This window comes from Trichomycterus rosablanca, chromosome 18, assembly GCF_030014385.1.
Source record: "Trichomycterus rosablanca isolate fTriRos1 chromosome 18, fTriRos1.hap1, whole genome shotgun sequence".
Lineage (NCBI taxonomy): Eukaryota > Metazoa > Chordata > Actinopteri > Siluriformes > Trichomycteridae > Trichomycterus > Trichomycterus rosablanca.
In genome coordinates this window covers 4,376,430-4,402,554 of record NC_086005.1, presented here as the reverse complement: position 1 = coordinate 4,402,554, position 26,125 = coordinate 4,376,430, and the positions used below count along the sequence as shown (strand labels likewise).

Sequence of the window (26,125 nt, the reverse complement as noted above, 5' to 3'; positions counted from 1 at the left end):
AAAATATAAAGACAAAATAAGATAAACAGACAGAAACATAATATCTATTTTGCCATTAAATGACACAAATGTGTTAAACATGGTGTTAAAACCCAAATAAATAAAAAAGTTAACGTGTAGGCATCTCATTACAGACCGAGTGTATTTAAGTGCTTAAATCGTTTATGGCTGCAGAACTTAATCATAATTTATCTAATAATGATAGCAATAATGATAATATAGTGTGTGGGCGCCTGGGTGGTGCAGCGGTACAATATGGTTGCCCATTATTGCTGGGATCCAGGGTTCCAATCCCCAACACTGCTCTCGGCTGGTCAGGCGTCTACATACAGACACGATTGGCTGTCTGAGAGGGCATGGCCGAAGCCCCACGATGGATTGGCATCCAGCCTGGGTTGTGTTTCTGCGAAGCTGACCAGGACAAAGTGGTGGTAAAAATGAATAATTATTATGTTCTTATAGCCAATAGGAATGATTGGTACTTGGTGTTGAATTGAACATCACCGTTTGTCGCTGATTGGCGTCAGTCTTGGGCGTTTCAAACCCAAACAGCTATGCAGTTCTGTACTGGACCAGTCATCAATATTAAAAGCCCAAATTCAGTTTTGTAGTACCAGATCACCTGAACTGAACTGTAGAGCTGAATTGTGCTGCTGTGTGGAAATTGTTTACACTTCTCAGGTTGAATAAGTCTGTTGCTCCACAGTCGGCAGCTTTAGTGGAATTGGTGATGAAGTTTCAGTAGAAAGTCTCCAGGCCATTACACCCACTCCAGTAATCTTTTCCAAGTCTTTCCACTTCAAATCTTCTGTGGTTAAATGACGTCTCAGTAGGTATTTAGAGTTTGAGTTGGTATTTATCCTCCCTAAGCTGATGTTTCCCAACCTTATTGTTTTCTTACCTTCAGTAGTTTACATTACAAACCTGTTTGGTGTTCAGAGTCACTTTGCATTTATGGAGTTACTGTGATTTAATGCTCAGATTTTACTCAGCTGTGCACAACCTACAGAAGCAGACAGATTTCATCCAAGTAACGCCCACCGCTGATGACGCGCGCTTGGTTCCCAAACACTGGTGGAAATGCGAATTGTAAGACTGACCGCCTGTGAGTGCTTTGGGACGGGGGTCATTGCGGTTTTTATGTAATTATATAAATTCTGATGGAGCGGCGGCAGTAATTAAGCAGCGGGGGGCCGCCACCGCAAAGTACATGTAGCGGAAACACTGCACTGTAGTGCCGGTCCCATGCCCGGATAAATAGGGAGGGTCGTGTCAGGAAGGGCATCCGGCGTAAAAACTGTTCCAAATCAATAATGCGGATCACCGTCCACTGGCGACCCCAAACGGGAGCAGCCGAGGAAATAGAGAGATTTATAGTTTGGTACACTAGGTGCCACAACACCAATTAATTGCTTTCAATACTAAAAATATCACCATATACGGAAATACCATAGAACTGCATCTTAATTTAGTTTAAGCATCTCTATGACCACGATCATCTACATCAGGGGTGTCAAACTCACGGCCCGCGGGCCAGATCCGGCCCGCCACATCATTTTATGTGGCCCGCGAGAGGTTTAACGACTGTATGATAGTTGTGATGGTTCGAGTCGTTACAGAGACGCGCTTATAATTTAATGGGACACCTGCGCCTTTAAGAGACAACCGTGGCATCGTAGTCATGACAACTAACTTTAACCTTCGCTAAGAAGCCATGTGACTTTTACTGCAAAGACAACGCGAAGTAGCGTAGTCAGTAACGTAAACAATAATAATAAATATAAATAATTATCTTGCAGTATAATACCAAAGCATCGTCTGTAAGTCGTGGCGTTTATATTCTCAGTTGTTAGTAAATGTTTAGTGAGTATATCACAGCGCTTTAGTTACAAATTTACCGTAATTAAATACTGTTGTTACCGTTACTATAGCAATTAGTATCTTTACACAAAATGCTAACTCGTTAGCGCTATTTTACGTTTGGTTAAATCTCATATTGTACCAGATGTAACACTTGACTACAGCTGTGTGCTTGTACTGTATTAAGTTCTTTATTGTTTTTATTGTTTGTATTTTTACTTCATTTTGATGCACACAGTGTATCACACAGCTGGGAAGCAAATAAAACCGACTGTATTCTGAAGGGAGCTGTCTGTCTGTCTGTCTGTCTGTCTGTCTGTCTAGCTGAGCAAGGGGGATAAACTATTAGAGGGCAGAACAATTGTCTTAAAAATACACTGTAAAATCCTACATTAACTGCATCTTTCAAAATGCCGGCTGATTTTGTGACTTGCAAAGTGACACATCCCGCCAGTAGATGATGTTACACATATTTACACATGATCCTACAATGTACAACAAGATAAATAAGAAAATTAAGCAGAAGGAGGAAATTTAATGAAAGTGAAAACAAGTTTGTGCTTCAGGAAGAAAAACCGGTGCGTCTCTTGTGTTATGAGGCCGTGTCTGTGGTAAAGTAGGACAATATAAATGCAGAATTCAGCCTCCAAGAAAAACAGCAGACCGCAATCACAGCAGGATACGTTACAATCGGCCCTTTGAGGGCCACAATAATGCTGATGTGGCCCTCGGTGAAAATGAGTTTGACCCCTGACCTACATAAAAGAACCCTGTGATTTACTGTAGGTCTAGATCTACATCTCCCCATGCCCCTCCAAAATAGAGACTGGCTCATATGGGCATGACATGTCAGACCTTGTTATTTCACATGCTGCCCTTCCGTGCTTTGATCAGACAGGATATAGCAGTCAGGTTTCACTTCCTCTCTGAGGGACGGAGGAATATATCATACTGCGGTTCGGGTTGGTCAGTGCTCCCTCTTGCTTTGGGAAACCACCTGAGGGCATGCTGAGAAACTGGGATTGTGTGCGTGTGCCCAAACAGGATGCTATTCAGAACGGCCACTGCTATGAAAGGTGGGAACGAGCTGGGAATAGACCGCAGACTGGGAAAACAAAGAGCGACTTCCTCTACAGGCCGATTTATTGGGTCTATGATTGTTTATGGAGTATCATTTTTACCCAGCGCTCTAGTAGTGAACTGATGGGTTAAATGTGTTTTATTTATTAAGTGGAGGATTCCTCTTGACATTGACAGACGGTAGAAGAGTAGCTGAGCTGAGTGGATCTAAAAGCATCGTGTTAAGCCGAAAACGTGGAGATTTTCAGCTTTACCCGCTCATTAATGGAGCGATGAAGCTTAGCTGGGTTTTGCTGAACTGTGTACACGTGTTAATACGATGTAAATCAGGGGTGGGCAATTAAATTTTCCAAGGGGCCACATAAAAAAACTGGGAATGTTGTGGCGGGCCGGACCAATAAGGTGAACTTAATTCTGCTCAATATTAATTTTATCTCTTTATTTACATTTACATTTACATTTTCGGCATTTAGCAGACGTCTTTATCCAAAGCGACTTACAATACAGTTACAGTATACAGTCTGAGCAATTGAGGGTTAAGGGCCTTGCTCAAGGGCCCAACAGCAGCAACCTGGCAGTGAAGGGGCTTGAATCAGCAACCCTCTGATTACTAGTCCAGTATCTTAAGCACTAGGCTACAACTGCCCACTCTTTATGAGAAGCAGTAAATTGTGCAGTTCTAATAAGCTGTTAATGTTTAGATGTTACAATCAGAAAATTAGAAGTAGGCAGAGAAAAAACATCAACATTATTTTACTATTTAAACAAACAAATGCAAAATAACAAAAAAAAATGAACAAATGTGAACAAAATGTGCAGGTTTTTAAACTATTTTGTTTTGAGTCTAATTACCTCATTTGTTTTTCAGTCCGTTGTTATTGTTGGATATTCTTTTTAAAATCACAAAGCTGGTCCTGACTGCTTCAGTTCTGGCATACCTGTCAAGTTTTGGATTTAAAAATAAGGGAAATTTTCCTCCGCGCGCTTCGAGCCGTCCCACCAGCCCAACCGAGGTTCAGTATCCCTTACATTTTAAGACCGGTTTACAAGAAATCTAAAATAACCACCTGTGAACCACTTACAAACTACAATTAGATGATCAGAATCTGATAGGCCTACCCTTGTTGACACTGAAATGCTGTGGACATCGCTCCTTCCCCCATGAGAGACACTAAAATCGCAGTTACAAACCTTACAGAATGCAGAACTCTGCCCCATCCTGCTCCTCTTTAGAAAGGTAAATTCGATGTCCCATTTCTCTAGATATTTACATGCAGTCTTTACTTTTTTGGCAGGAATGCCCTCTCTCTCTCCTTGCATCCATCCATCTCTCCCTGTTCCAGGTTTGTTCCCGCTGTCCGCACTAACCTCGCGAGAACTGCCACTTGCCTGGGCAAGCCTGGGTGGCAGTTCTCGCGAGGTTAGTGACATTTCACTTTGGAGAGGCACAGGAATGTTTTTTAAATTATAATATAATACGGGAAATTTACGGGAAAATACTAATACGGGAGGACGGTGGGAAAGAGGGGTCAAATACGGTAGTTTCCCGGCCAGGTATGAGTTCTGGACGTGTTAAACTTCATAAAAAGTCCTCGTTTCTTTTGCAGTTTAGTTAGTGAAGCTTCAGGTGTGACGCTCCGCATCGTTCATGTTCTTGTATTACTCTGTTTAGTACCGCGTTTTAGAGCCTAAATTGTGATCCTTAACCAGCGTTACATCTGACTTCATTAAATAAATAATTCAGAAGTTCACGTCTTGTTAAAAACTCCACCGTCAGTCACACTCAGTTCTGTTCGCATTACAGTGAAGCTGATACACTCGCGCTCCCGTCAAAATCAGTCCTGTTATATTGCGTATGTGATGTACATTTATTTACATCTGATTTTTAATTGCCTCGAACCTCATGCTGGTGTAAATCCTCCTGATAATCTGCTGCCCCGACTGTCCATCCCAGCAGAGACATGCACACGACAGTTCACATCCTTTTTTATCTGTAAGTGAAGATGTGTTGTTGTGTACACACACACAGCGCTGTAATAAAGTATTTGCCCCCTCTCTGTTAAATAACTTGTGATGAGTTTTCTACGTCACATAAAAAGCTTTCAAATACAAAATCATCTTTATTATTTATGATTAGAATGTTTTGTTAGTACTTGTACTGAACTGATTGTACTGATTGTGTAAATTCAATATTAAGAATACTAACTATACACTGATCAGCCATAACATTAAAACCACCTCACTGTCCATTTTATCAGCTCCACTCACCATATAGAAGCACTTTGTAGTTCTACAATTACTGACTGTAGTCCATCTGTTTCTCTACATACTTTGTTAGCCCCCTTTCATGCTGTTCTTCAATGGTCAGGACCCACACAGGACCACCACAGAGCAGGTATTATTTAGGTGGTGGATCATTCTCAGCACTGCAGTGACACTGACATGGTGGTGGTGTGTTAGTGTGTGTTGTGCTGGTATGAGTGGATCAGACACAGCAGCGCTGCTGGAGTTTTTAAACACCTCACTGTCACTGCTGGACTGAGAATACGCCACCAACCAAAAACATCCAGCCAACAGCTCCCCGTGGGCAGCGTCCTGTGACCACTGATGAAGGTCTAGAAGATGACCGACTCAAACAGCAGCAATAGATGAGCAATCGTCTCTGACTTTACATCTACAAGGTGGATCAACTAGGTAGGAGTGTCTAATAGAGTGGACAGTGAGTGGACATAATATTTAAAAACTCCAGCAGTGCTGCTGTGTCTGATCCACTCATACCAGCACAACACACACTAACACACCACCACCATGTCAGTGTCACTGCAGTGCTGAGAATGATCCACCACCTAAATAATACCTGCTCTGTGGTGGTCCTGTGGGGGTCCTGATCATTGAAGAACAGGGTGAAAGGGGGCTAAGAAAGCATGCAGAGAAACAAATGGACTACAGTCAGTAATTGTAGAACTGCAAAGTGCTTCTATATGGTAAGTGGAGCTGATAAAATGGACAGTGAGTGTAGAAACAAGGAGGTGGTTTTAATGTTATGGCTGATCGGTGTAAAGGCTGCCATGTTCTGGCGATTTCTTTCTCCATGTGATCAAAACTAAACTTCATTCAAGCTTTAAAATAAACATACTGAAGCAGTACTTTCATTCTTTGAACCCAGCCGGCCTCCAAACCCAGCTTGTTTGACCGTGGTCAGTGTCACAGACATTTCAGAGTTCAATATGGAGACAGCTCTGGGGAAAAAGCTGTTACTATTTTAATTCATGCAAAACTGCTTTACTGAACAAAACTAAAGAAAGTGCGACTTATTACAAGTGGCATGTATTTTGTATGTTAAATTCTTTTTTATATAAATAATATATATATATTTTATATATATTTCATAACCATATATATAATAACCACTGCTATAGTTTGTTTTTAATCACTTTGTGATCACAGGATGCTAATGACTTTATATTTTGGGTAGATCAGTAACAGATCAGTAATGGATCCTATGGGATTAACAGTCCTTGTTTGAATGCATCACGGGTCAGGTTTCAAAGTGTACAGCGCAACAGATAGGCTCCAGTCTGTAATTGTATACCTGCAAAGTTCATCTCTATGGTAGTTGTAACTTACCAAGAGCCTGATAGGTGTACCTAATAAAGTGCTGAGTTATTGTACGACAGCTGATAACAGCCACCTTCCCTGTTCACTCTGTGGGAATGGAATGAGCCGTGTATTCTTTATTGTGCCTGCATCTTTTGTATAATAAGAGGTGGGACTTCCTCTAAATCCCCCTCTGGGCTGCCAGGACATTTGCATTTCCTATTGTTGGCCGAACCGGTCTGGCAAACCTCTCAGCCTGCACGAATATCGCTGTACACACATGGATTTCAATGGAAATACCCACCAGTATCAGCCCTGAACCATCTTTCTGCCTCTAAGCGTGGGCTGTATGAAACGTGCACAGTGTGAATCAAACCTGCTACTGTTTAAGATGGTGTGAAATCAAGGCTTTTCTTAACTGGATAAACTTTAGTTATTAAAACATACCAGCAGTTAAACGTTTATTATTAGTTTGATTTGATCTTAATATCATAGGTCAGTTATTTTTTCCTTTTTTCCTGTTTGTTTGTTTGTTTATTAGGATTTTAACGTCATGTTTTACACTCATTCATGACAGGAACGGTAGTTACTCATTACACAAGGTTCATCAGTTCACAAGTTTATATCGAACACAGTCATGGACAATTCCCTCCTCACTTGCACGTCTTTGGACCGTGGGAGGAAACTGGAGCACCCGGAGGAAACCCACGCGGGCACGGGGAGAACATGCAAACTCCACACAGAAAGGATCCGGATCGCACCCAGGACCTTCTTGCTGTGAGGCGACAGTGCCACCCACTAAGCCACCGTGCCGCCCTTCTTTCCGGTAACCTAAACACAGTTGCTTCCTGTTATATTTGGAAGCTACTGTTGTATTATGAACTTAAATTGGAAGTGAATTGATGTTAAATATATAAATGTTGTAAATGGTGTGTATAGAATCGATTGAAAATATACAGTAAGTCTCACTCACTCGGGTGGCGCGGAGGTAAATTACTCTAGCCCACTACTGCTTTGATCCAGGGTTCGAATCCCCAGCAGTGCTATTATCCAGTCGGGCATCTACGTACAGATATGATAGTGAGTGATATGTCTGATGGCCGAGGCCCCACGATGTATTGGCGTCCTATCCGGGGGTGTGTTTCTGCATTGCACCTGTAGTAAGCGGAGGGAACATTTATTGGTACATACAGACCATTTTGAGAACATACTGTAAGTTGATCAATTTGAGACATTATGACCAATCTAACTGCTGTGTTGTGTTGTGCTGCAGCCACCTGATCTGCCACAGCCCCACTGCTACCTGAAGTCAGCTACGTCATATTATAGTTAAGGCCCTACCTAACTCACTATCGTGAACATCGAGTCACGACCCGATCAATATGCGATTCCAAATGTAAGGTTTGTGTTCAGCGATGTAACATTTTTCATTCACATAGCGTTCAAGTGTCTCACGTTTACTGGTTAATTTGCACTATGAGGCGTTCTAGCGATCCTACGGCAATTCAGTTAGCAATCACTTCGACAAATTGTCCAAGATGTGGAAGTCTAAAGCAGCTAAAAACACGACTCGGGTGACTGAGTTTGTAAAACTAACAACCAATTTGAGACAGAACATGAAGCCTCGAACTATCACTGGATGTTCTAGGGTTACATTCAACCGTTAAGGGAGCTGTGCTGTGTTTTGTAGCTTCCATTTATTCTATCATTTAATTTATGAGTGTTATATAATGACTGCCGTGAAATGTGGCTCACAGATCCCTGAAATCTGTGATGTTTGAAAAACAAGGTCCATGAAATTACACACATTGTCCTGTTAGTTTAGTAGTGCCGTAGTTGTAGTATAAGAGTGTAACAATATCATAACATGGACGTCTGAACCACGTAGGCTTGTTACTTTTGATAAGAAATCAGTAAAAGTCTGAACGTTTCCTGTAATTCGGCACCGGAGCTTTTTATATCACTTCACAGGAAAATGATTCGCTTTGTTCAAAATATTTCCCGTTTCCCAAGTTAGCAGGGAAGTAATCTCACAGACGTGTATTTCCAATTTGCTCCAGGCCAAGAATACTAAGAATATTCCATTCTTTCCCTTTGTATCAAGTTCCTGTACACGAAGGGACCATGAGGACATTGTTTAATGAGGTCGGTGTGAACTTACTAAAGGTTTTTGGGATGAATTAGAAAGTCGATTGTGATCTAAGCTTCATCAATCACCAGGGTTTGACCTCACAAATGCTTTTTTGAGACAGAGACGCAGTTAAAAAGATTTCGGTAATCGGAGTAATCGGTAAACTCTAAATTGTAAAATATTCCAGTAGTTCAAACTAAGTAAACTGCCAGGACGTTTCATCTTCATTACATGTGTGTAATTGTCCAAACCCTGGATCCAGTTTGCTTTTTGCTTGTCTAGACCAGCTCACAGTGTACATGATGTGAATGTGATTGGTCAAGAGCCTTAAGTTCTTCTTACAGCCACTAGAGGGCGACCTCTTCCTATTTATCTGTCCCTTCATTCTGCGTGTCTATATTTCAAGTCTTTCCACCAGAAATCCTTCTCAGTCAAGTAGTAAAAAAAACACTGATGTGTGTGTGTGTGTGTGTGTGTGTGTGTGTGTGTGTGTGGACCAGTTACAAATGTAGAAACCAATAGTGTATTATTTAATTCTTTGAGGCTTCCCACACTGGGATCTTATAGCTGCATCATGTGCCAGCTGTAGCCTAGTGGTTAAGGTATTGGACCAGTGATCAGAGGGTCGCTGGTTCAAGCCCCACCACGGACAGGTTGCTGCTGTTGGGCCCTTGAGCAAGGCCCTTAACCCTCAGTTGCTCAGACTGTATACTGTAACTGTAATGTAACTCGCTTTGGATAAAGGCGTCTGCTGAAAATGTAAATGTGCGGAGAGACACGCCAAGCCAGGGGGGGGTGTCCAAACTCTTCTAGTTGGGGGCCTGGAGAAAATAATATGCAATCACAGACCCACAGACCCAATCACAGATTACTATAAACTACACTTGCTTTTTATTTGAATGAATAATGATCTGATTTCTGCAGTGTTGTGTAAACTGCGATTCGTGTAAACAAATTTCACTCACCAGTTAATTCTAATGGGAACATTATTCTACTCCTTTATTCCAACAACTGTTTCCTGCCAAATAAACACACACACTCACACATACACACACAAACTTCACTCTGTGGAAAAAATTATTTTCCCAATATGCCTAAAATCTTCTGCAGTCACACTTCATCTATTCTTAGTTTCTTTGGAGCCACCACGTCTATCCAAAAGCTCCGGGAACATGAATGTAGATGTAACCTCATTATTGTTTCATGTTGGGGTAAAGGAGTTGGGGTGCGTTTAAGTTTTGGTGTTTCATAGCAACACCCACTGTTCAGGAAACAGGAATTTCCTAACTTACATTTTATTTCTAAATTACATAACTGGCTGTTTTAAATAGGCAGTTGTAACCTAGTGGTCAAGGAACTGGACTAGTAATCAGAAGATTTCCCGTTCCATTGTTGGGCCCTTGAGCAAGGCCCCTAACCCTCAATTGCGTGCACTGTCCACTGTCACAACTGGCTGCAGATGGCTGAGTTCAGACACCCCTGCACTAAAAGCTGCAGATCATCCATCACTAGTGCAGGCGCCTCAACCAGACGGCAAATGTACAGCCACAATGAACACGACCCGCTCCCTCTCTCAGACGATTCCAATCATGCCTGTGTTGGTGCATGGCAAGGTCGATAGCACCGCCTGGGATTTGAGCTCGAAATCTCAAGATCTGGGCAGTGCTGGGCCGACACATGAGAAAGCGCCCTCGTGTGTTCTGTTTTTATTCCTTCTTGGCTGTTCGACATAGCACACATTGCCAGTCGGGCAACTCAGATCCAGATATCTGACATGCTAGAAATCTCGCTTTGGATCGAGCTGCTCAGATCGAGTTGATGAGTAGTTCACACTTAGCGATCGAGAGTCGAGTTCCGATCGTCGAGCGAACGCCGAGTTGCTCCCGAGCCGGCAAATCAGTCGGCGAGCGAAAATCAGGACAAAAATCGTGTAGTGTGAACAAGGTATTAGCTTTAAAAACTAAAGTTCATTATATTTAGTTAGTTATAGACGTATTTAGTTTAATAAAAGCAATAATACTTGCTGGTTTACATTTTTTTCTTTAAAGATTTTATAGCATGATTTTTTTGTTAACTATTTTTAATCTTCCACAAAGTTGAATCAGTTCATCTGGACACGTGTCCAGATAAACTGATTCAACTTTGTGGATTTGTGTATATTTACATTTACATTTTCGGCATTTAGCAGACGCCTTTATCCAAAGCGACTTACATTACAGTATACAGTCTGAGCAATTGAGGGTTAAGGGCCTTGCTTAAGGGCCCAACAGCAGCAACCTGGCAGCTGTGAGGCTTGAAACAGCGACCTTCTGGTTACTAGTCCAGTACCTTAACCACTAGGCTACGGCTTGTACCTGGATTATTGAGCATGCATCAACAGATATTTTTAATCTTCTTTCTCTTTTTTGTCAGACATCAGCTGGTTACATAAGCGTTTCTTGATGGACGCTCTATATCATGTACAAACGCTGAACTGTTGTGGGTAAGAGGCTCAATTTTGTTGAACGTGTCGTAGGGTTGGGCGATATTGCCGATTTTCATACCGTCATACCGTCTTCAGTAAATACCGCGGTATACGGTATTACCGCGGCGGGGGGGATTGGCGGGGGGGGGGTTGTGTCGCGGACAAACTGTACAGTGTACACACTTGAGTGTAATTACAATACTTCAATGTTTTATTATAAAAAGATTTAACAATCTGAACGTCAAACATTGCTTATCTTATCTGATCTATAATAAATACGCATAAGTATAAATGCATGTGTATCAATTACACTTTAACACAAACATTAACACATAACATTTTGGCTCTGTAATCTCTCACTGCCCACACAAAACAGAATAATAGCAGCTAAACACTTCAATATATTTCAAAAGTTAACTGCTTAGTTTATAGTTACAGATATTTCTTACAAGTGTATGAACGTGTACGATTAGTTCTGCCTGTAATCCAGAATTAAGTTCTATACCGTAACAAAAAATATGAATGTAAATGTTCATGTTGCGATGACGGTGATGTAAAATAATGTTAAAATAATTCAAAGTCCAAACATTTGAGTGGTTAACGAGAACGCTACTTTACATGTCACACAAGCTCAGTGCAAAACAACTCGAGCACAGAAACGGTGCAAATCCGCTCTCTTCCCTACACACTCGCTCCCTACGCCCTATAGTGCGCTTAACATTCTTAAAGGGCCAGACAATATATTTTATAATTCACATTACCCGACAGGTGAGACATTCTTTTTTCTTAATATAGCGCTTTTATTTAGGAAAAAATAGTTCTTACATAGGCAGGAAAATCTATGGCAGACGAGAGTCAGAACAGCGGATTGGGCGTAACGTTATTATTACTGTTTGCTCCTTTTTCTCAACACTTGTGCTCGATTTACACTGAAGATATATTTAGTAAATAAGTACACGTCCGCGCATGCACGCGCTCGTGTTCATTTCCGGTTGAACTGATAAAAAATGTTGATTTTGAAAAATTAAAAGACGAGCCGTTTTTCAGTTTCTGCTTGTTAGCTCACAGCTAACGCTAGCCAGTGTGGCTCTTCACTCGTCTCTCTGTGTGAGCACCCCACAGCCAATCAGCGAGCTCCAACCGCCCACCCCTCCCTCACTGTGGATGCACGCATGTCCTAAAGTCTCAGTTTTCAAGGTAAACCTGAAGCAGAAATTCGGCGCTTCACATTTAAAATATACCGTCACCATTTTTGAATACCGTCACCATTTTTGAATACCGCGGTATACGGTAATATCGTCATACCGCCCAACCCTAACGTGTCGTCGATAACAGTTCGACCGGTGACCCCAGCACGAGCGCTCACTCACACTTAACCAGCTTCAGTAGTAAAATCCTGTGAGCTTTGATCTTAGTTTGTGCTGCGTGACGTTGGATCGGTCAGGCTTTACTCCAGCCACGTTATGAAACAACGGGCAGCACATATTACTGGACGGTATCTTCCGTATTCACGATGCTTAATCACAGAGCTCTGACAGCTTTGGGAAATACATGGTGTGTTCGGAGGAGATAAAACGAAGTTGTTATTTCGCTTGAATCCAGGCACCATTCTGTTCCGATAGGACTTCAGTGAAAGCGTGCTGCTGCTGCCGAACGTTTTTCTTCCTCTTCCAGATCTAGAAGTAACACTCGGTCAACAGATGTGAGACGTCTGCGTATCCGGCTCTCGTTTAGTTCTTAGAGGGACGCGCACACACTCGGTGCGTCCTGTTCACTCCCAAGCACACTGTGTTCCACCTGCAAATGTTTACAGAGACAAACTGTCTCTGTCTCCTCTGTCACGACGAATATTCAGCTGTCCATCCTCATTTCTTTCATCTCTCTGTCTCAGTGTTTCAGAACTCTGTGCTGTAAAGGTCCCCCTCCTCCCCGGACGGAGTATGATGTAGTGTGTATTGGACTGACGGGCTCCGGAAAGACCAGTCTGCTGTCCAGACTGTGCAGCGAAGCCACAGATACCATCGTACCGACCACAGGTCAACACACACACAGAACACCTCAGTCAGTCCATCATTCCACAGACCTTATTGTTTGATATGTTTCTGCGGCCTCATCTGGAACCATTTCACGCTTTTTAACAGCAATCAAGCCTGTTCTTAAACCCTGGTGTTTCACACCGAACACACACACACACACACACACTCACTATTTATTTCTTCACCTGGAAACACTGGTGCAGGTTAGGAGAGATTCATGACTTGCAGTAACAGAATGCAATGCCAGCAGCACTGAGGGTTAAGAGCTTGAACCTTCTGGTCAGTAGTCCTGCACCTTATTCACCTTGCTACCACTACTTGGCCACTATTACTTTAAAAGGTCTGGCAGTTGTAGCCTAGTGGTTAAAGTACTGGACTAGTAATCGAAAGGTCAGTGGTTCAAGCCCCACCACTGCCAGGTTGCCACTGTTGGGCCCTTGAGCAAGGCCCTTAACCTTCAATTGCTTTGGATAAAAGCATCTGCTGAATGCTGAAAATGTAAATGTTGTTAATGCTGGTTTTCTTTCTTCTAAAACATTTCAGTCAGTATTTTAATGACAGTTTGTAGTTTTTTTTTATTTTGCTTTTAAGGATCCTTTTATTTTGCTCCACAGGTTTTAGTATCAAAGCGGTGCCATTTCAGAACGCCATCTTAAACGTGAAGGAGCTTGGAGGTAAGCGCTTTGTTTGGATTCTAGTCGCCGGTTTTATTTATTTTTTATCCATTGTTCTATATATTATTTATTATTATCATTATCTCTTATATTATTTTATTTATGCGTTTCTGAATTCTTCACCGCTGCTGCTGACCCCTACCCTGGCTGAGGAGCGTGTTTTACCACGTTGCCACCCGAGTGCCCAGAAAGTGTTTCTAAGTCATAAAGAGGTCTACAAATGCACGACAGTGTTCGATGTTGTAACTAATATTCTCGTTCTGTCAGTCAGCTCATGATTTTAATAAACAGATTAATCACAATAATAGATTTTTCTTCCTCTTTCGGCTGCTCCAGTTAGGAGTCGCCACAGCAGCTCGTTCGTCTCCTTAAATCCTGACAATATCCCGGCTTGTTTGGAAGTTGGGGTCAGAGTGCAGGGTCAGTCATTGTGCGATGCCCTGGAGCAGAGAGGGTTAAGGGCCTTGCTCAAGGGCCCAGTAGTGGCTGCATGGCAGAGCTGGGATTCAAACTCTCAGCCTTTCAGTTTATAGCCCAAAGCCCTACCCACTAGGCTACCACTGTTCCACTGTTAGAATAACTATTTTTTTTATATTTTATTAAAAGATTCAGACTAAATAAACTACATGTGGATTCTGTATCCACTGGATATTTCACGATAATTAACAGTCACGTGACTTGTTACTGATAATGATTATCTATGCCAACCAAAAGGTGCCATTACAGATTTAGCTTCAGTTTTGTCAGCGTGTTAGTTTTTAGTAAGGTTTAGTGGTTTGTGCTTCAACCACAAGTCTCAGCTCGCGTCTCAGCATGCCTGCGAGATATCTCACAATGGATGTCAGCTCATCATCTAAAACTCAATCCCAGCAAGACAGAGCTGTTACTTATTCCTGGAGATCAATCTCCAACCCAGGATCAAGTCATCTCTCTTGATGACTCCCAGATCAGACCGTCTGATAAGGTAAGAAGCCTTGGTGTCGTCCTGGATAACCAGCTGACCTTCTCTTCTTGTGTAGCCAACATGACGAGATCGTGACGGTTCCTCCTCTACAACATCAGAAAGATTCGGTCATTTCTCTTCATGGAAGCTACTCAGATTATTGTACAGTCACTTGTAATCTCACGTCTGGACTACTGCAACTCCCTGCTGGCAGGTGCTCCCATGTCCACTATTAAACCCTTACAGCGCATTCAAAATGCAGCTGCCCGTCTGGTTTTTAACCAACCCAAACACTGCCACGTCACCCCACTGCCGCCACATCACCCCACTGCCGCCACATCACCCCACTGCCGCCACATCACCCCACTGCTGCCACATCACCCCACTGCTGCCACATCACCCCACTTCTGCCACATCACCCCACTGCTGCGTTCTCTTCACTGGCTTCCTGTAGCTGCACGCATTCAGTTTAAAACACTGATGCTCGCCTACAAAGCCAAAAATGGACCAGCCCCAAGCTACCTTCGTGGTCTAATCAAAGCCCGCTCTGTACCACGCAACCTCCGAGTTACTAGTCTCGCTCGACTTGATCCTCCACTCAGGACTCGAGGAAGACGAGCATCAGCATCAAGGATCTTCTCTGTACCGGCACCCAATTGGTGGAACGAACTTCCTCTGTCTGTCCGAACATCTGAGTCTCTCACCGTCTTCAAAAGACGATTAAAAACCTTCATCACCTCTTTACTAAACATTTAAGCTGACTTGTACTTACTAACTTACTAACACTTTTATTCATTTTCTGTAAAAAAAACCCCACTTTTGGTTCTAACAGGTTTCAGCAGATTTGTGTTCTTGGACTGTTGTTTTACTTAAACCAGAGTAAGGTAATGTTCACTATGGATGCACTTCTGGATAAGAGTGTCTGCTAAATGCAGAAAATGTAACATTAGCTGTGTTTGGGAAAATCCCAGTTTCTATTTATGGAAGGATGCTTTCTGGACCTCTGTAAAGGATTTCTGGATGTTTCGTTTCATGTAGGGATGTCCCGATCACGTTTTTTTGTTCCCGATCCCGATCTTTAATTTTAATCCCGATCCGATACCGATTCTCAAACCGATACTTGTATTTTCTAGATATTGTCTAGATAAGAACTAGATAATACTGTTTACACAGTGCACACTTCAAGTACATTACAGTTATTCACATTAATCCAGTGTATATGTTTAACAACTGAATAGCTCTGCAGTGCTGTAGGAAAAAAATTGCCTGCATCCAAACTATTGCTTAATGTTCTTTTACAAAATAAAAGTAAACAAACTTAGTGCAGCATTGTAGTAAAAATGAAGTGAGATAATTACAGTTTTACTTTGAACTTTATATTCAAAGAACATAATTCTGTTTAATGCAGTGATACACCAAAAATGAAGAAAAATCTCCACTCACAAGTGGTGTAGCGGCTTAACTTGAATATAAAAAAAACAAATAAGTTACTTAACAGCATTACAGTAAAACCTGAATACCAAAATAAAATGGAAAGTCACTCTTTTGTTATGAAGGAAAGCCAGTTCTTAAAGTGCTTGTATTGTGACAATGGTTTGATGGACGGGTCTACGCAAAGTGAGTGTGTTTTGACCCTTTGGGGCTTCCATAGCGCATGGGATAGCGTGCTCGGCTCTGGCTGTCCGCTATTCGGAACAGAAGAAGTTAATAAAGTGTTTTGCTCCCGACAATTAGTGAATATAGCGTGTATTTTATTTCTTTATTAAGCGAGTGCATCACTACGACGCTCGGTTACATAACTAAGCCAATCAGAGAGCTTGATACTGAGATGTCGTTCAGTCTTGTAACACGTAAACTGGTAAAAGCTGTATGTTATGGTCCTGAAGTTTTCATACTGGGATTAAAAGTTATTGTTTTGTAAACCGGAGTGATCCTCGACTCACACACCATATAAACAGTAAAATTCTACAGTAATGAACGCAGCTCTGCTCCCACCGCCTCGTGAAACGCTCGCACTGCAGACATTACACCGCTGTTGGACTCGTTTCACTTTCCAATTTAAAGTATTTCCACACAGCGGACATGCTGACGTAAAACAAAAGATCGGGTTATGATCGGCATTAGTATTAGTAAGCCGATTTCCGATCAGTTAAAAAGGCCTTGATCGGCCCCGATCCCGATCTGTGAGATCGGATCGGGACATCCCTAGTTTCATGTGAACAGTACGGACAGGTGGTAAAAACGATCAGACACTTAACAGAACCAACATGAGTTATAAACCGAATTTAAGCTCATTAAACATTTTGCCAGTTCACGTCCCACCACCACCATGTTTTCACTGTTGGGCCTCTGAGCGCGGCCCTTAACCCTCAACTGCTCGAACCGCATTCGTTTATAATTTCAAGTCACTTTGGATAAAAGCGTCTGCTGAATGACACCAACGTAAATTTAATGTTTTTCAAATGAATGATGATTTTAACCCTCGTCCACATTGTGCCGGTTGAATGCAGATGTATCACAAGCTGGAGCCCAGATGTAGGTGGAACACTCACACAGCCAGATGTGTAAAGCATTACTATTCAGTGTTTGATTCTGGTGTTTTCCATAAGAACACTCACTTTCCGGCTACACAACGTGAGCCTGAATAAGGTGTAAACATAAAGCCGCTTGCCAAACACAGTTAGCGGGGCACTAAGCCCCGAATGTTTATTGATGTTTGAGTCAGAGGGGCTTCGCTTGCCCACATAATGAGCCAATAACGAAATAAAAAATGAAACGCAGAGGAAGTTTCTCTCCGAGTTCTGCAGGAGCACATGGGATTCTGTCTTCATTCACACGAACAGGCTGCATGTTGTTTGACTAAGTATAAAAAATATTCAAAGTACTACAAAACTAATCCGCTTTCTGAATGTGTTTATATAACCGGCCCACCGGGGAGGTCGGCTGCAGGGCTCGGGATGGACTGGTACCCTGTGTTCCTGCCGTGTGTCAAGTGTTTCCCAGTTTAACCAGGCCTGCTGTGAGCTTGACCAGGATGGTTATATTCATACATATATGTACACCTTTATAAAATGATTACATATACATGAAGCAGACGCTTCTTTCCAAAGCGACTTACAGTACTGTGACAGCATACTGTCTAAGCAATTGAGGGTTAAGGGCCTTGCTCAAGGGCCCAACAGTGGCAACCTGGCAGTGGTGGTGTGTGAACCAGCGACCTTTCGATTACTAGTCCAGCACCTTAACCGCTGAGCTGCAACTACATAATCATATCCATATCTATTTTCTGAATTCATGAGTTTCAACCACTAATATATCATAAATAAATTTCGTAAAGGAAATTATATGCCTCCAACTTTGCTGCAACAGTTTAGGGAAGGTCCTTTCCTGTTCCAGCACATTTGCACCCCTGTGCACATAAAGGCATGAACAAAAGCTCAGATTAAAGAAACTCCAGTGTCCTGCACAGAGTCCTGACCTCTGCCCTGCTGAACAGCTCTGGAATGAACTGGAACATCAACTGAGTCTTTTTGACCAACATTATTGCCCAGACATACAAATGTGCTTTTGACTGAATGGTCACAACTTACAACAGACATACTTAAGAGTCTTGTAAACACCTTCTCAGTAAAGTGGCTGGGATGTCCAAACATTTGCGGCCCGTTACCATGTTTGAAGCCGCTTGTGAGGTATTTTAGAAATAAAATGAAAGTTGTGCAGCTATTAAACAGTTTTTTTTTTTAAACTGCTTGACCTGTTTGAACTCTGGGTGTCGCTATCACATAAAACAAATCTAAAATGCTCCACGTCTTCTTTCCCCCGACTCACAACAATAACGTCACACCTACATTAACGTCCCCAGTTTTTAGATAATCACGATGGCTCGATAGAAACGGAAACTAGACGCGAATGCAGAAGATTTCAGACGCGCTGGGAAAATGTATATGTTTTCACTGAGTTCAGAGGGAAGTGGGTATGTTTCATTTAAATAAGTATAATAATCTTTACATTAGGATTATAAACTGGTGAGTGAAACCAGCAGAATCTTAGTTGACGATAGATCATTAGTCACTTAAATAAAAAGGTGTAGTTGTTAGTAATCATGTAGGTCTATTATGAATATTTTTAAATCCATGTTTGCATATTTTTTACTCCATCTGACCCCCAAGAAGAAGAGTTTGGACGCCCCTGTTCTAGCTTATTAGCTTTTTGTAACATTTGTTCTTGAAATAGGATGTTCGACAAGCTCACTGTCAGGTGTCCAAATACTTTTGGCCAGATAGTGTGTGTAAAGATGCTACAGAAGGTTTTGGGTTTTTATTGTTTTAAAGACCTTCTGAATTACCGAACCTTTACGAAGAGTGAAGTGAAGAATGTCTGTGCTTTCCATATCTGATGAATTAAACCTTCCTGACCTGGAAACTGTCAGTCATGACAAAATCACTCGTGTTGAAATGTCAGAGTTCACGCCGCTTTTCCTCCTGTGCACGGATGACTTTCTCACCATGGTAGGACTCGTGTGGAGTGACACCGTCTCTCCTCTCCCGTAAAAAGCACAGGGTTAGGGACGCGGCACTAACCCCTGAGGACACCCGGGGGCTCATATCACGCTCTACTGATGGAAGCAAGGCCGCGTCGTGACGTCGTTGCTTCTTCTGCGCTCTCCTCCTCCACGCTCGACCACCGCATTACCGCTTCACTCATCGTTTGAAGGAATCCGGTGTTGAGTTTTTGGGGTTTGTAGGGAATGAGAGATGTCAGGAAGCAGGAAGGGGGTGAGCCGGGGTGCTGGTGTATCTGTCCTCTGTGGGCCATGTGACGACGACACGCTGTGTGTGAGAGAGATCCGGGGGGTCGACAGGCGAAACCTCACACGGTCGTCGTTCACGGTCTCATCTGAGAACATTTAGCTTGCTGGTGCTTTTTTATGTCCTCAGTGAGGACGGTGGTGTCGTTATTATTGATGCAGCATGTGAATTATCACTCGGGATCATATTGTCCCAGCCAGTGATGTTCAGACTCTTTACTGGAGACCTGGACTCTATGTTTATGGGTTTGAGATTTCTTTACCCAGCTGTGTTCAAGTTTGACTTGTCGCTGATAGATGGCACCATTGATCAAATCCTCAAGTGAACCCCTTCGTGGCAGTGTGATAGTGCTGGAACGACTGAACATCTGTTTTGGAAATGTCTTCTCAACATTGAGACACATTAGGGGGGAAGTGGACGTGGCATAATAGTGTTCAGATGTTTGTGTTTCATATTTGAGGGATTTCATGTCATCAAGGCTGTTAGAGTTGTCATATAGACACTAATGTGAAGGGAGTTTCCTCACTGTAGAACGGAAGCTATTTGGATTAAATTGACATGAATAAAAGTGCGTATGTCAGTGATACAGTGACACACACACACACACACACACACACAATCGTTTTTGTGAGTACAACTGAGGTCAAGTTATTACAGTGTTTGGATTTGATCGATTGATGCAACTCTTTGTTTCCTGTGATTGAATCATTCGAACACGTGCTTATTTTTTCACCGACTGACAATCATCTCTGCTTAGAAGCAGAATAAATGGCATTAATTTGACGGTGTAGATAGTTCTATAATGTTATTCAGCTTTGTGGCCTCCTGATTCATTTCATTTTTACAGCAACCACTTGAAGAGTTCCACTGGTTCCACTGAGAGACACTGAGCACAAGTCAGGAACACCCTAAACAGGCAATGCTTCAGCCCCTCAACTACTCCCCACAATTTATAGACAATCATTTACATTTTCGGCATGTAGCAGATGCTTTTATCCAAATACTATGACAGTATACGGTCTAAGCAATTAGGGGTTAAGGGTCTTGCTCAAGGGCCCAACAGTGGCAACCTGGCAGTGGTGGGGCTTGAACCAGTGATCTTCCAGTGAGTATTCCAGTTTGATAGATACTGACCACTGCAGACCGGGAACACCCCACAAGAGCTGCAGTTTTGGAGATGCTCTGACCCAGTCGTCTAGCCATCACAATTTGGTCCTCGTCAGACTCGCTCAAATCCTCACGCTCGCACATTTTTCCTGCTTCTAACATCAACTTTGAGGATAAACTAAAATGTTCACTTGCTGCCGAAAACCCCTCTCCCCAACAGGTGCCGTGATGAAGAGATAATCAGTGTTATTCACTTCACCTGTCAGTGCTCATAATGTTATGCCTGGTCGGTGTATATATTGCTTTGGATAAGTCACTTTAGCATTTTCTGCTAAATGCTTTAAATGTAAATGTTTGACCGTATATATTTAACCAAGCCACAAGCATTACAATAGAAATCTCTGTGGAAGTCTGTACAGGTCACAGAAGTGATTATAAATGTTCACAAGTAATTTCACTTGGATTGATTTTAATCACTCTCCAGTTCCACGGTCATCTGTACAAACAATTGCTCATAACTACATGGAACAGTGGTCTCTTTATCAAACCATCACATTTTACTGGAAGGAGTTCCTGTCTGCACTCAAGACTTGGTGTGAATTCTTGTGAATTCTTACTATTTTCTTTCTTTCTTTTTTAACCTTTTATAAATTGCTGAAAGATGTTGGGTGTTTCCCTGTGGTTTGGCATAATGCACACTGTTTTATAAATCCGCTGAAGAAGATTGTGCTGGACGTGATCAGTCACGGTTTTGGATAACGATTGTTTATTGTAACTGTTGCAGCTCTTTGCAAAGTCGATCAAAACCAAATCTGATTCATTTGCATTTTAATGCAGAAGTCGAAGTTGTTATAATGCGATAATCCAGTAAAGACGGCAAGAAATTACATTCTGGTCTCTCAAGTTAATAATTAAAACAATGTGCAACAAAATGCAAAAGTTTGGAAACTCCTGGTCAGATTTATTGTAATAATCAGTGAACACATTTCCTATAGCGAATAAATTGCATTTGTTTGGGTTTCCCTTTATTTTCTCTTTTTTAAATGCATTTTCTCCCAATTTATCGTAGTCAATTTGTCTTCTGCTGCTGGGGGATCCCTGATTGCAGTCGAGGTGGGTACATTGCTGCTCGCGCCTCCTCCGACCCGTGTGCAGCCCTTAGCGGAAACTTTTTTCACCCATGCACTCTGCACAGGCGCCTCTCTATCTGCCAATCAGGGTCCTTACACAGCGTTTGAAGACCCCGCCCACATAGTCCGGTCATCCCGCCCTGGCAGAACCGTGTCTGCTGCAGGCACTGCCAATTATTCCCGCTAGATGGCGCCCAGCCGACCGGTGGCAACGGCGAGTTTCGAACCGAGGAGTTCAGAATCTCAGTGCCGGTGTGCTAGCGGAATATCCCGCTGATTTGATTATTGGCTGATTTTTTTTTTTTTTACCTATTTTTGCATTTTATCATTTCCCCCCCTCTCCCAGTTTAGTCATATCCAATTCCCCCATTGTACTAACCTGGTAGAGCCGCTGTTTAGCTGCAAGTTGTCCTGCATTGGTATGACAGGGCGGCACGGTGGCTAAGTGGGTAGCACTGTCGCCTCACAGCAAGAAGGTCCTGGGTTCCATCCCCAGGTGGAGCGGTCCGGGTCTTTTCTGTGTGGAGTTTACAAGTTCTCCCCGTGTCTGCGTGGGTTTCCTCCCACAGTCCAAAGACATGCAGTCAGGTGAATTACAGATACAAAATTGTCCATGACTGAGTTTGACATTAGTGAGCTGAAATGATGAATCTTGTGTAATGAGTAACTACCGCTTCTGTCATGAATGTAACCAAAGTGTAAAACATGACTTTAAAATCCTAATAAATAAATAAATATTGGCATGACAAATAAGGAGATTTGTACTGCCAAAGCGAAGTTACAAGTTTTAGGAATAGAATAAAAGGAAGAACAAATAAATACAATAAAATGGTAAGAAGGAGCTCGTCCAGCTTTTATAGATGCTTACATGTCATCTCTGTGCGCTACAGATTCCAGAAGAACATGTGATACTGTTTGCCGGGGATCCGTTTCATTACAGTGTTCTACAGCGCCACCAGTGGTCAAACCATACACTGCATTTCTTTTAACACATACTCACATATTGTGTTTAAACCCAGTCGAGCAAAAGCATGACGCTTGTGATGAACCCATTCTGACTGAAGGACTTTTACTGCTAATAACTCAGCATACGTCTTTACACCGTGTTCAGTGTGTAGTGAGAGTCTCAGAAAATCCTCTGTCTCGAGTTTTACAAGGCAGTGAAACAAGCGAAAACTCTCGAGCATATAGGAATTCAGTCTGGAGTCTGTAGATCTGGATGGAGTTAAAGAGTAATAGTCGTGTTAGCCTTGTCCTTGACTGCGACTCAGCAATCAGGAGCACAGTCAATTTGAGCAAAATGTGGGCAGATAGAGGGAAGTAAAAAAGCTAATTTATTCAATAAGAAAGCTATGTCTGCTTTTGGTAGTGAGCAAATATTCATGCATGCTGAGTTTTTTTTTGTTGGATTTGCTTGGTATTTGTTATTTATTGACTTTAAGGATCATTAATATTTGTATTTTTTATTAATTTTCTCATTCTCCCTAATTTGTGTATTCACAATTGCCCCGAGGAAGGTCACACTGTCACCTCACAGCAAGAAGGTCCTGGGTGTAATCCCCAGGTGGGGCGGTCCAGGTTCTTTCAGTGTGGAGTTTGCATGTTCTCCCCATGTCTGTGTGGGTTTCCTCCAGGAGCTCCAGTTTCCTCCCACAGTCCAAAGACGTTAAAGTGAGGTGAATTAGAGATACAAAATTGTCCATGACTGTGTTTGATCTTAAAACTTGTGAACTGATGAATCTTGTGTAATGAGTAACTACCGTTCATGTCATGAATGTAACCAAAGTGTAAAACATGACGTTAAAATCCTAATAAATTTAAGTAAATAAATATTAGTCAAGTTTAAGCTTTAATGTTACGGCTGATCGGCGTAAAACAGCTTTTCATATGGACTGTATTTCTGTGTCCTGCTGTGCTACACAGTACACTAACGGCATCAATTAAAGCGCGCTATTGTTTAGTGCGATTAGAAACCATTGTAAATTAGGGAATTGTGAATTATTATTTTTTTTATTGATTTTTTATATTTAGTTTTTATGCATTTTTTCCCTTTTTCTCCCTTTTAGCGCGTCCAATTGCCCGATTGCGCCATGCTTCCTCTCTACCAATGCCGATCCCCACTCTGATTGAGGAGAGCGAAGCTAATCCATGCCCCCTCCGACACATGGGCAATGCGGATCAGCTCTGTGTACGGAGAGACACACCCTGACGGCACTCTTTTCCCATCTCTGTGCAGGCGCCATCAATCAGCCAGTAGAGGTCGTAATTGCATCAGTTATGAGAGAGTCCCTGTCCGGCTTAATCCCACCCCTATCTGAACAACAGGCTAATCGTTGTTCATGTGGCTGCCCAGCCCAGCCGGCAGGCAGAGCTGAGGCTTGATTCGATGTATTCGAGATCCCATCTCTGGTTCCAGCGTGTGTTTTTACCGCTGCGCCACCTGAGCGGCTTGATGCTGTTTTTAAGCGTTGTTTTTATTTAAAGTCTAAATAAAATTGAAACCAGTGACAAACATCTGATAACCAGAATGTGGTGATGTTTCATTAGAAAGAAAATAAAGAATTTAGTCCCACTGTGCTGAACTGCTATTGATTAGTGAAATGTTGCTTATATATATATATATATGTCACTGTGAAAATATAAAATGACCCGAAAATATATAGACAAGATGAAATAAACAAACATAATGTGTGTTTTGCCATTAAATTACACATATGTGTTAAACATGGTGATAAAACCCAAATAAATAAATATCCGTGTCACTGAGCATCACCAGATTTTATTAAAAATACAGGATTTCTCTGCCTGCTGTTAATGCAGAATATGGCTCACCAACACGCATTTGGCATCTTCTTTCACTCGCCTGCTGAATGTTAGCTTGTTTTTATTCACTGTCGGCCACATGAACCACTTTGGGCAAAATATTAAGTTCATTTAACATATTAAATATTTTAAATAAATCCGTTACGCTTTTTCATCAGTAATACATGACCATGACAAGTGCGCGTCTGGAGATGTTTTGCGCTGCAGCCACTCTGCGTGTAGTGAAAGCTCTGTATGAAGTTTGCGGTTAATAAGCTCTTTTATGTTCAGAAGGACTGGATGATGAAGGCGCTTTGGGCTCGGTTTCTTCACAGTTTCGAGTCCGGAACCCCCGCCGTAGCGATTCCTTCTAACCAAAGCCATTCTGCATGTGTGCGTCTCGGTGGCCGCATTTTTGTACCCCTCCGAAATTGCTGCGCGCAAGAGAAACCATATGTGCACTGTAAAAGCAGGCCTATTTGAACTGTGCTGTAGACTGGCCATCAGAAGGAATCGCTCGAGTACTCTCAGGGTCGACTTTAAAGAAAACACACTGCAGCAGCGAGACGCTTTTCCTTTGGACCCGGCCTCCCGCACACAGGCCTCATGAACCAAGACCGACGCTGGCTCTCGGGCTCAGAGTCATAAAAGTACAGCGCAGTAGGTGCAAAGAATACTGGGAAAGGCACGGGTGGTGTCGGTCAGGCTTCACCCACTGGGTTCCAGTTATGTTCATGCTGGAGACGTGATGAAATTCTCTCTGTTTTTCACTCAGCTTCCAAAATTTTTGTTAGAGATGTTTTTCATTGCATGGCTTTCCATTTCTTTCTAGGGAACTGAGCCTATGTAAATAGAGACTGTACATCATGGCAGGTTTGTCACGATTTAGATCGTGTTTATACTTATAGTTTGGTGCCCTAAACCCACGGCAGCTCAGCTTTCTGCTCAGATTGTATTTATTTATTTTTTGGATTGTGTCTTTGTGCAATTCTTGTTGTAGGATCGTACCGACGGGCCTCATTTGTGTCTGTACAGATTGTGACAAAAAAGAACGTGCATATTATTATCTAACTTGGCAACCCATCAAGCTCCAGATCACCTTGAAATAGTCTCGAAATAGAAATCTCTGCATTTTGGGAAATAATAGAGCACAAGTTGTTCTGTTGATGCCGTAACTGTAGCACAATGGACCGGACTGACACTTCCAGCTATCTGGACTTTTATGGGGTGCTGAGTGATGTCACTGGTTATAAAATCCTACATCGTACACCAAGAGCTTGAATAGTTAGGGCAGTGGTAGCTTACTGGTTAAGGTACTGGATTAGTAAGGCTCTTGATCTTTAATAAAAACATCCGCTAAGTGCTGTAAATGTAAATGAATAGAGAATAGAATGAACTGAATCTGTGTTTTTCCAGTAAACGTTTGTGTGGTTTGTGTGTTTCCAGGTGCCGATTCCATTAAGAAGTACTGGAGCCGTTACTACCAGGGCTCT

At 42.3% G+C, this 26,125-nt stretch overlaps 1 protein-coding gene across 1 annotated transcript in view; it reads left to right on the top strand.

Moving 5' to 3' along the window:
* Positions 1 to 26,125, top strand: part of arl15b (ADP-ribosylation factor-like 15b) — a 94,971-nt gene that overhangs the window by 15,503 nt on the left and 53,343 nt on the right. Inside the window, exons 2-4 of the mRNA XM_063013901.1 lie at positions 13,024 to 13,168; positions 13,783 to 13,842; positions 26,079 to 26,125. The exon at positions 26,079 to 26,125 is cut by the window's right edge and continues 162 nt beyond it. Coding sequence (XP_062869971.1) covers positions 13,024 to 13,168; positions 13,783 to 13,842; positions 26,079 to 26,125 — 252 coding nt within the window. The remainder of the gene's footprint in view (positions 1 to 13,023; positions 13,169 to 13,782; positions 13,843 to 26,078) is intronic.